Source organism: Entelurus aequoreus, linkage group LG10 (genome assembly GCF_033978785.1).
Source record: "Entelurus aequoreus isolate RoL-2023_Sb linkage group LG10, RoL_Eaeq_v1.1, whole genome shotgun sequence".
Classification (NCBI taxonomy): domain Eukaryota; kingdom Metazoa; phylum Chordata; class Actinopteri; order Syngnathiformes; family Syngnathidae; genus Entelurus; species Entelurus aequoreus.
The window spans coordinates 35,322,954-35,336,149 of NC_084740.1; the positions used below are offsets into that span (position 1 = coordinate 35,322,954).

General features: G+C 41.2%; 1 protein-coding gene across 5 annotated transcripts in view; it reads right to left on the reverse strand.

Annotated features, from left to right (window-relative positions):
* The window catches only part of LOC133658508 (spectrin beta chain, non-erythrocytic 4-like), a 139,198-nt gene that overhangs the window by 85,826 nt on the left and 40,176 nt on the right, over positions 1-13,196 (reverse strand). For 4 of the 5 annotated variants that reach the window (XM_062060624.1, XM_062060623.1, XM_062060622.1 and 1 more), the window contains exons 9-16: positions 12,191-12,378; positions 11,835-12,111; positions 11,465-11,767; positions 11,252-11,402; positions 9,081-9,217; positions 8,860-9,009; positions 5,018-5,386; positions 4,739-4,953 (exon numbers count right to left, since the gene is read on the reverse strand). In XM_062060624.1, the coding sequence (XP_061916608.1) occupies positions 4,739-4,953; positions 5,018-5,386; positions 8,860-9,009; positions 9,081-9,217; positions 11,252-11,402; positions 11,465-11,767; positions 11,835-12,111; positions 12,191-12,378 (1,790 nt within the window). The remainder of the gene's footprint in view (positions 1-4,738; positions 4,954-5,017; positions 5,387-8,859; positions 9,010-9,080; positions 9,218-11,251; positions 11,403-11,464; positions 11,768-11,834; positions 12,112-12,190; positions 12,379-13,196) is intronic. The other variant, XM_062060626.1, reaches the window with a different exon arrangement.

A 13,196-nucleotide genomic window follows, 5' to 3' on the forward strand; every position in this document is an offset into this window, starting at 1 on the left:
TCACTTCCTCCTTTTGTTTCACTTTCAGCGTCTCCATGGATAAAGTGGCGACACAAATTCTTCTCTGCTACGTCTTTCTCTGGCACAGCAGGTGTGTATCAGGTGTGTTGTCAAGCACACAATCAAAGTTACAAATAAGTACCAAGGATTGTCACACACACACTAGGTGTGGTGAAATTATCCTCTGCATTTGACCCATCACCTTTGATCAGACCCCTGGGAATTGAGGGGAGCAGTGAGCAGCAGCGGTGGCCGCGCCCAGGAATCATTTTTGGTGATTTAACCCCCAATTCCAACCCTTGATGCTGAGTGCCAAGCAGGGAGGTAATGGGTCCCATTTTTATAGTCTCTGGTATGACTCGGCCGGGGTTTGAACTCACAACCTACCGATCTCAGGGCGGACACTCTAACCACTAGGCCACTGATGATTCATACTGCCATTATAGTGTCCTTTTTTTATGAGCGAGTGAAAAATGCGAGCGCCAAATCCACATTTGTGGCAGGCTGACACAAATAAGTAAATATACTTATATAGGAAGAAGTAAATATACTTATATAGGATAAAGTAAACATACTTATATGGTAAGAAGTAAATATACTTATATAGGAAGAAGTAAATATACTTATATGGTAAGAAGTAAATATACATATATAGGAAGAAGTAAATATACTTATATGAGAAGAAGTATATATACTTATATAGGAAGAAGTAAATATACTTATGTAGGAAGAAGTAAATATACTTATATGACAAGAAGTATATATACTTATATAAGAAGAACTAAATATACACTACCGTTCAAAAGTTTGGGGTCACCCAAACAATTTTGTGGAATAGCCTTCATTTCTAAGAACAAGAATAGACTGTCGAGTTTCAGATGAAAGTTCTCTTTTTCTAGCCATTTAGAGCGTTTAATTGACCCCACAAATGTGATGCTCCAGAAACTCAATCTGCTCAAAGGAAGGTCAGTTTTGTAGCTTCTGTAACGAGCTAAACTGTTTTCAGATGTGTGAACATGATTGCACAAGGTGTTTCTAATCATCAATTAGCCTTCTGAGCCAATGAGCAAACACATTGTACCATTAGAACACTGGAGTGATAGTTGCTGGAAATGGGCCTCTATACACCTATGTAGATATTGCACCAAAAACCAGACATTTGCAGCTAGAATAGTCATTTACCACATTAGCAATGTATAGAGTGTATTTCTTTAAAGTTAAGACTAGTTTAAAGTTATCTTCATTAAAAAGTACAATGCTTTTCCTTCAAAAATAAGGACATTTCAATGTGACCCCAAACTTTTGAACGGTAGTGTACTTATATAGGAAGAAGTAAATATACTTATATAGGAAGAAGTAAATATACTTACTGTATATGAGAAGAAGTATATATACTTACATAGGAAGAAGTAAATATACTTATATAGGAAGAAGTAAATATACTTATATGAGAAGAAGTATATATACTTATATAGGAAGAAGTAAATATACTTATATGGGAAACACTGGCTCGTTTTTTTAAAGACATCCGACTTAAAATGCTGAGTGCTCACACGCCAAGAATGGATGTAGCTTGCCAAAGAAAAAGTGTCCTACAGTCTTCTATACCAATGATACTGAAAAAAGCTGGTACCGATGTATTCTTAGGTGTTGGTATCAACTTGGTGTCGACTTAGTATCGAATGTTATGCGGATAGTCTTTCAGCTTTGTCTCTCAAGTTATGTTATGTTACAGAGAACAAGGAAATAGGATAAAATCGCTATGGTATGAAAATGGGTAGGATTAAATAAGCTCATCTTCTTCCTACTCCTTTTTGGACGTGCTGTAATGAAACAATTGGAAATATGTGATGAATTACATTGTATTGTATGCATGTTCAAAATAAACTGAAACTGAACTGAACAAGTACGACTGCAAAATAATCCACCATGGGGCCAAATAAAGTTGCGAGTGAGAGCACTTTGATAAAGAAGGTGAGAAACACTATTTAATTGCAAAGTAGTAGTTCTCCCCTCTTCATTAAAGGTAAAGGTGTTGTTAAATGTTCATATATGTATTTCATTTGGCATTGTTATATATTTCACATTGTTTTCAGCATGTAGAGTGATAATTATTCAATATATCTACTCCATACTTGCCAACCTTGAGACCTCCAATATCGGGAGGTGGGGGGGCGTGGTTTGGGGCGTGGTTAAGAGGAGAGTATATTTACAGCTAGAATTCACCAACTCAAGTATTTCATATATATATATATAATAATAATATATATATATATATATATATATATATGTATATATATATATATATATATATATATATATATATATATATATATAAATACTTGACTTTCAGTGAATTTTAGCTATATATATATATATATATATATATATATATATATATATATATATATATATATATATATATATATATTATTATATATATATAAATAAAAGAAATACTTGAATTTTAGTGTTCATTTATTTACACATATACACACACACACACACACACACAACACTCATCTACTCATTGTTGTACTTGAAAGTACAATGCTTTGTTAAAGGCCTACTGAAACCCACTACTACCGACCACGCAGTCTGATAGTTTATATATCAATGATGAAATCTTAACATTATAACACATGCCAATACGGCCGGGTTAACTTATAAAGTGACATTTTAAATTTGCCGCTAAACTTCCGGTTCGAAACGCCTCTGAGGATGACGTATGCGCGTGACGTAGACCGGCGAACACGGGTATGCCTTCCACATTGAAGCCAATACGAAAAAGCTCTGTTTTCATTTCATAATTCCACAGTATTCTGGACATCTGTGTTCGTGAATCTGTTTCAATCATGTTCATTGCATTATGGAGAAGGAAGCTGAGCAAGCAAAGAAGAAAGTTGTCGGTGCGAAATGGACGTATTTTTCGAACGTAGTCAGCCACAACAGTACACAGCCGGCGCTTCTTTGTTTACATTCCCGAAAGATGCAGTCAAGATGGAAGAACTCGGATAACAGAGACTCTAACCAGGAGGACTTTTGACTTCGATACACAGACGCCTGTAGAGAACTGGGACAACACAGACTCTTACCAGGATTACTTTGATTTGGATGACAAAGACGCAGACGTGCTACTGTGAGTATGCAGCTTTGGCTTCTAAACATTTGATCGCTTGACCGTATGTGCGCAACTTTTTTTTGCGTATGTACGTAACTTTTTTAAAATATATAAGCTTTATGAACCTTGGGTTAGGTGAACGGTCTTTTGGGCTGAGTGATTGTGTGTGTTGATCAGGTGTTTGAATTGTATTGGCGTGTTCTATGGAGCTAGGAGCTAGCAGAGGAGCTAGGAGCTAGCGTAACAAACACGCAGGTGTTTTTATGCAGGATTAATTTGTGGCATATTAAATATAAGCCTGGTTGTGTTGTGGCTAATAGAGTATATATATATGTCTTGTGTTTATTTACTGTTGTAGTCATTCCCAGCTGAATATCAGGTACCGTGAGTATGCAGCCTTGGCTGCTAAACATTTGAGAGCTTGACCGTATGTGCGCGTCACGTACGTAACTTTAAAAAAATATATAAGCTTTATGAACCTTGGGTTAGGTGAACGGTCTTTTGGGCTGAGTGATTGTGTGTGTTGATCAGGTGTTTGAATTGTATTGGCGTGTTCTATGGAGCTAGGAGCTAGCAGAGGAGCTAGGAGCTAGCGTAACAAACACGCAGGTGTTTTTATGCAGGATTAATTTGTGGCATTTTAAATATAAGCCTGGTTGTGTTGTGGCTAATAGAGTATATATATGTCTTGTGTTTATTTACTGTTGTAGTCATTCCCAGCTGAATATCAGGTCACCCCCGGCTCTCACAGCATCTTCCCTATCTGAATAGCTTCAACTCCCCACTAGTCCTTCACTTGCACTTTACTCATCCACAAATCTTTCATCCTCGCTCAAATTAATGGGGAAATTGTCGCTTTCTCGGTCCGAATCTCTCTCACTTCATGCGGCCATCATTGTAAACAATAGGGAACTTTGCGTATATGTTCAACTGACTACGTCACGCTACTTCCGGTAGGGGCAAGCCTTTTTTTTATCAGATACCAAAAGTTGCAATCTTTATCCTCGTTGTTCTATACTAAATCCTTTCAGCAAAAATATGGCAATATCGCGAAATGATCAAGTATGACACATAGAATAGATCTGCTATCCCCGTTTAAATAAAAAAAAATCATTTCAGTAGGCCTTTAAGGGTTGAATTGTCCATCCTCTTTCAATTCTCTGTCACTATTTTTCTAACCATGCTGAACACCCTCTCTGATGATGCATTGCTGTGCGGCACGCACAAAAGTGCTTTCATCAAATGCACGAGAGTGTGGAATCTTCCATCTCTCCCTAGCATGGCCCAAAACCGGTCAATCCTTGCTTCCTGGGGAAGATCTTCCCTGGCAAGCAATTGGTACTCCAGTACTTGTACCCGGAGGCTGGTCAGGTCCAATCGCAGCTGCGGCAGACTTTTTTTTTTTGGGGCGTGGACTCCAGCTCCGGCTGAATACCGGGAGTTTGTCGGGAGAAAATCTCTGTCGGGAGGTTGTCGGGAGAGGCGCTGAATATCAGGATTCTCCCGCTAAAAACGGGAGGGTTGGCAAGTATGATCTACTCTGAATTTATTTGTTTTTTGTACGATTTGGTGTTTTGGGGCTAACATAAACCGAGGTAAGACTAGGGTGACACCCACCTGTGCGCCACCACCTCCACGTCCTCCAGCTTCTCGGGAATCTCCATCTTGTTCAGCCACTGCTCCTTCTCGTCGATCCACAGCTCGCAGGCGTTGACCTCGCTGAACATGCGGTAGACGGCGAGGGCGTCGTGAAGCCACTGCTGACGCAGCACGCCCACCTCCACCACCTCCGTGTACAGCTGCTCCACCTCCACCATCCTCACCAGCACCTCCTAAACATGCACATGGTAAAGAGGATGGAGAAAATGGCAGCTTTTTGTTGTTGTTGCAGCCCACCTCTTGTTCACTGTACCGCAGAGGCAGCGCCACCATGTGTTTGCGCAGCGCCACCACGTGCAGCCGATGTTTGTCCACGTCCTCGCTGACCCCCCGGTGCTTCTTCAGAAGCGACTGGGTGGAGTACTCGTCATGGCCGAAGTCCTCACTGGACACCAGGCGGTACGCGTCCTGCAGCCTGACCACCAGGTCGTCTGTCTCTGTGGAGAACTGGAAAAAGTTGAACGCCTCCTGCAGGTGGCCGAGACGCTGAGCCGCCTGGTCCTCCAGCGTGGTCCACTCGTCCTTCACGTCCATGATGCGCTCCTGAATGCCCGCCGTGTCAATGCTCTTCTCGCTGAGGATTTGCTGTCCTCGCTGCATGGTGGTCTGCACAAATGAATGGAAGAACTGAACGTCTCGAGACCTCCGCCAAGGCATCACAATTCCTTGGCTAAACTCTTACACTCCTGTCCTGTAGGTGGCGGTAATGCACATCAAAAACTTTTTTCATCAGCTGGATTTGCTGTATCACCAAATATTATGATGGAATTTAGGCTCTTTAAAAAGAGACCCGTTCAAAAATATTTTGCTTTTTTTGTTGTTGTTGTTGTTTTTTTAAAATAACTCGTGTTTATCAAGAAAATGATCACAGGTAGCAGTTACAAAACACTATTTGTATGTAATTCAAATTTAGACTTTCAATTACATATATTCTAAAATATGCATTTTAATTTCATTTGGCAGTCGGGTAGTGCGCACATTAAGGCTTCGCGAGCTGTTTGCATGTAATTTGCAATTAAACGGCTCGTATCTTTGAATCGATGGAGGGTCAAACGGGACAAAATTAAATAACTAACTAGTTAACTAACTATTTAAATGCGTCGTTGCTTACTTAAATAATTGGAATTAAATACATAAATGTTTTATCAAATGTGTCATTAGATTATTTAATGTAAAACCACATTGAACTATTTCAAAATGTCATCATTTAATTATTAATTTCATTATGTATGATTTAAGTATGAATTTTATGACTTAAATAATTATTTCACATTTTAATTAATTATTGCATGATTTAATTATTTTATTATTTAATAAATATTAAGTTTTATAATTACTTAAATGTGTCACTGATTACTTACAATTGGAATTAAATCCATAAATGTGTTATAAAATGTGTCATTAAATAATTGTGATTGGAATCAATACATAAATGTGTTACTGAACATGTCATTAGTTTATTTAATGTAAAAGTATGTTTAACTATTTCAATATTTATTTATTTAATTATTATTTAATTATTGATTTAATTATGTTATGATTGTATTAATTATTTCATTATTTATTATTTAATAGTTAAATAATAAATTAATTATTTCATGGCTTGGTTTATTATTTCACAATTCAATCAATTATTTCATTATTTATTTAGTTATTTCATTATTTAATAAATAAATAGTTACTTAAATACTTAAATGTGTCATTGATTACTTACAATCCGGAGTAAATACATAAATGTTTAATTAAATGGGTCATTAATGAATTATAATGAATCAAATGCATAAATGTGTTATTGGATGTGTGATTAAATCATTGTAATAGGAATAAATACAAAAAAAGTGTGGATAAGTGTGTCCTGAACTTATTTAATGTATATTTAAAGGCCTACTGAAATGAATTTTTTTATTTAATTGGGGATAGCAGATCCATTCTATGTGTCATACTTGATCATTTCGCGATATTGCCATATTTTTGCTGAAAGGATTTAGTAGAGAACATCGACGATGAAGTTCGCAAGTTTTGGTCGCTAATAAAAAAAGCCTTGCCTGTACCGGAAGTAGCGTGACGTCGCAGGTTGAAGGGCTCCTCACATTTCCCCATTGTTTACACCAGCAGCGAGAGCGATTCGGACCGAGAAAGTGACAATTACTCCATTAATTTGAGCGAGGATGAAAGATTTGTGGATGAGGTACGTGAGAGTGAAGGATTAGAGTGCAGTGCAGGACGTATCTTTTTTCGCTCTGACCGTAACTTAGGTACAAGGGCTCATTGGATTCCACACTTTCTCCTTTTTATATTGTGGATCACAGATTTGTATTTTAAACCACCTCGGATAATATATATCCTCTTCAAAATGAGAGTCAAGAACGCGAAATGGGCATTCACAGTGACTTTTATCTCAACGACAATACATCGGCGAAGCACTTTAGCTACGGAGCTAACGTGATAGCATCGTGCTTAAATGCAGATAGAAACAAAAGAAATAAGCCCCTGACTGGAAGGATAGACAGAAGATCAACAATACTACCAAACACTGGACCTGTAACCACACGGTTAATGCTGTGCCGCCTGGCGAAGCCTAGCAATGCTGTTGCTAACGACGCCATTGAAGCTAACTTAGCTACGGAACCTCGAATGAGCTATGCTAAAAACATTAGCTCTCCACCTACGCCAGCCCTCATCTGCTCATCAACACCCATGCTCACATGCATTCCAGCGATCGACGGCGCGACAAAGAACTTCACCCGATCATCGATGCGGTCGGCGGCTAGCGTCGGATAGCGCGTCTGCTATCCAAGTCAAAGTCCTCCTGGTTGTGTTGCTGCAGCCAGCCGCTAATACACCGATCCCACCTACAGCTTTCTTCTTTGCAGTCTCCATTGTTAATTGAACAAATTGCAAAAGATTCATTAACACAGACGTCCAGAATACTGTGGAATTTTGCGATGAAAACAGAGCTGTTTGTATTGGGATACAATGTGTCCCAATACTTCCGCTTCAACCATTGACGTCACGCGCATACGTCATCATACATAGACGTTTTCAACCGGAAGTTTCCCGGGAAATTTCAAATTGCACTTTATAAGTTAACCCGGCCGTATTGGCATGTGTTGCAATGTTAAAATTTCATCATTGATATATAAACTATCAGACTGCGTGGTCGGTAGTAGTGGGTTTCAGTAGGCCTTTAACTATTTCAATATTTAATTATTTAATAATTTAATTGTTATTGATTTCATTGTGTTATGATTTAATTCATTATTTCATGATTTTATTAATTATTTCAAAAACGTAAATAATTATTTCATGATGCTGTATGGCTGCACTTTATGAATGTAAAGTGCAAAAAAGTACCGAAAAATGTAAAACTCAGTGGGCAGATACGAACACCTGATTGGAGTTCTGGTCGATACCTTTGTCTAAAAGTGCAGAAATAACTCAGACAACTTGAAAAGATTCCCCTACTTGAACTGCTACATGCTCTGGGTCAGCAGGTCTTGCTTCCACGTCTAATATATCTACCGGCAACTATACAAGGAGTGTGTCCTCCGCGGCCGCCATGTTTTGAAAAACTTCCAGAGTTTCAGGCTTCAGACCAATCATTGGACTTGATTCCTTGAAGCCCCCCCCCCCCGCTGACTTGGATAAGTGAGTTTGACAGATAGAATACATTCACGAAGCGCTGACACACATGTTCATGAAATAATTAAACAAATCATTATCAAATAGCTAATTAAATGGTTAAATAATTTGTTTAATCATGAAATAATCAATTAAATCACAAAAGCAATTAATTAAAGGATTAATTAAATATAGAAATTTCTATTGAATGTACACACATTTAAAAATTTAATTAAAGATTCTTTATTTTTGACCCGCCCCACGGTCACTTGAAAGAGCCGTTCAAAAGATGCGTTTCATTTGCGAATGTCACTTCTGTACCAGCGCAGTCGGTCCCAAAGCAAGCGGGCGGCAACAACCACAAATACGTTCCCTGATCCGCACCAAAATCGGACTCTTGGCTGACTGGATTCATGCCTGGCAGAGGTAATCAGGTCTTTCATGGACCAAACACAGACCTGCAGCAGGGAGCGATGAGCCAGCAGTTCTCCAGCCAGAGTCTTGTGCTTCTGGAGTAGCTTCAGCACGCTACTCAGGTCTTTCCCGTAACCCTGCGCTCCCAGGATGGAGCTCTTTTCACGGATCCAGGCCTCCGACTCTTCCAGCTCCTTTTTAGGGCACACAGTTCAGTCATGGATTTGCCTTTTTTAGGTGGTCTTGCAGATGCTCCCTCTCTCACCTGGAAGAAGGCCCACAGCTGCCTCGACTCCTCCAGCTCGCCGCGCCTTTTGTCCGCCAGCTGTTTCAGCTCCTCCAGACAGGACGAGACGTGGTTGACCCGGTTACAGATCACCTGCGGGTCACATGGTTGGTAGCCTTGGAAACAAGCAGACAGGAGTCGATCACCACGGAGCAGCACTTAGACCACATCACCAGCATCAGGGAACACTGAGAAGTTTCAGTGCTTCTTTCAAAAGCATTTATTTTATGAAGGCTTCGTGTGAGAGCAGGACTTTTCACACTGCCAATAGAATTTAACGATGTAAGGCTTTTATTTCCAAATATTTATGACTTTGGCTGAGAAACAAGAAGAACTAACACAGGGGTGAGCCGCACACTGAAAAATCAAAGCATGCAGGGGCCTTTTGATTTTTTTAATTTCCAAAATGTCACGGCCTGGGCGCATTGGAATTCGCCCTCATCCTTGCGCACTGCAAGCACCGCAGGACACGCCCCCACACGCGCCGCGCAGACCGCGGCCACGCACCTCCACAGCTGGCGGCAATCATCTATCAGCACACCTGCCGTTAATGAAGTAGCTGCCTTCATAAGCGTGGACAACCTGGCATGCCGCCGCTGGAATATAGTCTTCAATTGGCGTATAGTAAGCGATCATCCTGCTTGATGCAATCCTGCTCTCTCTGTCTGTTTTCCCTTCCGTGTCTCATTGTCGTGTCATCCTACTGCAGACCTCCGTTCCCGTGTTTGACGTTGCTGTGTGACTCGTCATTCCTCGTCGTTCCCCTGCTTCCCTGACTGCCTCCTTCGTTCCCCGACTCCTTGCTCGTCCCTATCTCCCCGGATCACCTGCCTTCCCCTGGACTTCCTCTTCTCTTGTGCAACACTTGGTAACACACACTTCAGCTAATCTACACACATAGTCACTTCATACACTCTTGGATTTTGTCACACCTCATTCTAGTTTATTAGTATTGTTAATTATTATGATTATATATATATGTATGTTACTATATATATAATGAATAATTGTACATACTGCCATCCTGGTGCCTGTTTGCCGTCACCTCCCCTTAGTGATACACAACACAAAACCAATTTAGATTTTTTCTAACCTTTCGGGCTCCCGTCAAGTTTAGTCCTGGGGACCCGGAAGGGTCTCAGTCATATAAATGTGAAAAAAGGCATACATTAAATATATTTTTCTCCTGCACCTTATTTTAGAAAGGTCATAACAAATATTAATAATCATCAATATCGACCCATACAGAACACTTATATTGTGATACAGTTTTCACCCATGTCACCTAGTTACAGTATATGATTATATGAATTCATATTCTGGCCACTTTATACTGAATTTGTTGACTTGTTTTTTTCAAAACAAAACCAAATTATTTATCTAGATTTGTTGCAGATATGCTAGCCCCACCTTTTAAAAAGTCAAACACCTAATTAAGATGTTTTACTTGTGTTGGTTTCAACCAAACACATTTTAGGGCATGTAAACATACAAAGGGTCTGATTGACCAAGATCCAAATACCACGCGCTTTTCCCGCAGCCGTGTGTCATTTTGCACAGTTACTTAAATAAAATGCAAAATAGAAAACGGTGATGAGTGTTGATAAATCACATTGTGCATGCAAAATAATTATATTTGCATCTTCTCCTCCCAGTATTGTGGACGTTTTGATGATCGACATTTATTTTGCATATTCAGGAAGACAGAGACGCAAAATGGATTGCACGCCTTGTTCTGCTCACTTGACAGATGCAATCAACTTCGCACACATTTAGTAGATAAGCTTAGCGTGTGCTATGAAGTTTGCACGTTTTAGTACACCCAAACCTTTAGTAAATCAGGCCCTAAGTGTGTGTGTGTGTATAAGGATCCCTTTAGGAGTCTTGTGTATGGGACCCAGAATTTGGTGCTATGCCCCTGAATATATCCACCATTACCATTTAGCACAGAATGCTAATTAGCATTTAACTTGATTATATTTTCATTGTATTTGTACCCTCTATGCTAATCAGCATTCAACTCGGTTATATTTCCAGTGTATTTGTACCCTCTACGATCATTTTCATTCAACTTGGTTATATATCCAGTGTATTTGTACCCTCTATGATCATTTTCATTCAACTTGGTTATATTTCCAGTGTATTTGTACCCTCTATGGTGGTGAATTTGAGTGCGGCGGCGTTGAGCGTCTCCACCCTCTCAGCCTGCACGCCAATGTCAGCTTCCTGCAGGCCGTGCTTCTGCAGCAGGTCGTCCACCTCCAGAAGATGCTTGCCAAAGTCCTTGGACAGCAGTTGAAACTGAGATGGAAAGGATGGTGAGAAACATCCCGAAATGCTCTCGTGTTGCCGCCGTCAGCTACCTGAGTGTCCTCCATCCAGTCGATCATGTAGACCATGTCCTGGAAGGTCTTCTGCAGCGCCAGGTTCTTCTCCAGCCGGGTCCGCCTGCCCGCCACCAGCTCCTTCAGCAGACTCCACTGTCCCAGGATGTTCTCCTTGCGGGCCGAGATGCGGCGGATGTCGTAGTAGCTCTCCACCTCCATCTCGGCGGCCAGCTCCACCACCACGCCGATGCGCTCTTCGTAGGAGGCGATGTCCGCCTCGATGGCTTCGTGCTTTTTCATGGCGGCTTCCACCGCCGGCAGGTCGTAGCCAAAATTGTCCTTGCGAGCAGAGAGCGCATCTTTAGCATGGCTAAGTTCCCCCCGGTTCCCCCTGGTTTCACGGTACCTGCGACACCAGCCTCTGGTTCTCGTTGAGCCAGGCCTGCCTCATGGTGGTCTTGTGGTCGAAGCGCTGAGCCAGAAGCTCCATTTTCTCCTGGCGAATCAGCTCCTTGCGCAGGGCCACGCCCCTCTCATGCTCCGCCTTCTCCAGACGCTCCCACGCCTTGTTGATGTCGGAGATTAGTTTTCCCTCATGAGGCACGTAGGCTTTCTGGTTGTTGGCTCGTAGTTTGCTTTGTATGGTGAACAGAAGAACCTCCAGGTTCCCTTTTTCCTGAAACCTGGGAACAGAACAATGGCTGACGTTACCTCGACGCACGCAACGCAATCCGCACCATTTCTGCCGAGTGGCGGTCTCACTTGATGGGCTTCTCGATGGTGCAATAGGTGGTGAAGGCTTGAAGCTGCTGCTGAACTCCCGTCAGAGAGTTGGCAAACTTCTGGTTGCTGATGACGGCGATGGTCTTCTCGATCCAGTCCAGCAGGTCAGACGCCAGCGCCTCGTAGCGGCCCACCAGATTCTCCGCCTCGATGCAGTTGTCCAGCACCTGACGTGCACGCGGAGGCCATCACAACAAAAAATAAACTACAGCGGAACCTCGATTTACAAACCCGTCCATTTGCGAGCTTTTTGGTTTACGAACTTTTGTGCGGACCACGTCCATGTAATTTTGTGTCCCACTGGCAGCCATTTTGTGCCTGCTCATATTGAAGAGATTGAGGAAGCCGGCTTGGTATCCCAGCACGTTTTTAATTGTGATGAGAACTGAGTTTTCCAGAAAAATGTGCTAAAGTGGACTGATTTCACACGGGAAGAGAAGATTACTTCTCGTTCAAGCACGCACGCACGCACACACACACACACACACACACACACACACACACACACACACACACACACACACACACACACACACACACACACACACACACACACATACACACACACACACACGGCCTCTCCCCCCTCCCTTCTCTCCCTCTGTCTGTTCATTTTCTCTCCTTTCGTGAGCCGCTCCTCCTTTGCTGATGTTAATCAGAATCAGCTTTAAGTACTGTAAGTGGATTTTCCTTTTTTAAAATGTTTATTATTGTAGTAATTCGGTTATTAAAGTTAAGGATTTTTGTGATTTCTGATCTTTTGTGAGGGCACAAAAGTGACTTCTGTGTTGGCATAGCAGCGCTTGCAGCACATTTTAGCCTGTTGTTGTTGTTTTGGCTTGTTAATAAAAAGATAACACTTTATATTGTGTTCAAAGTGTACAAACCTTCACTAAAATATGGACTTTTGTCGAGGCTGGAACCCATTATTCATATTTACATTGTTTCTTATGGAGAAATTTGCTTCACTATACAAGGGTTGTCC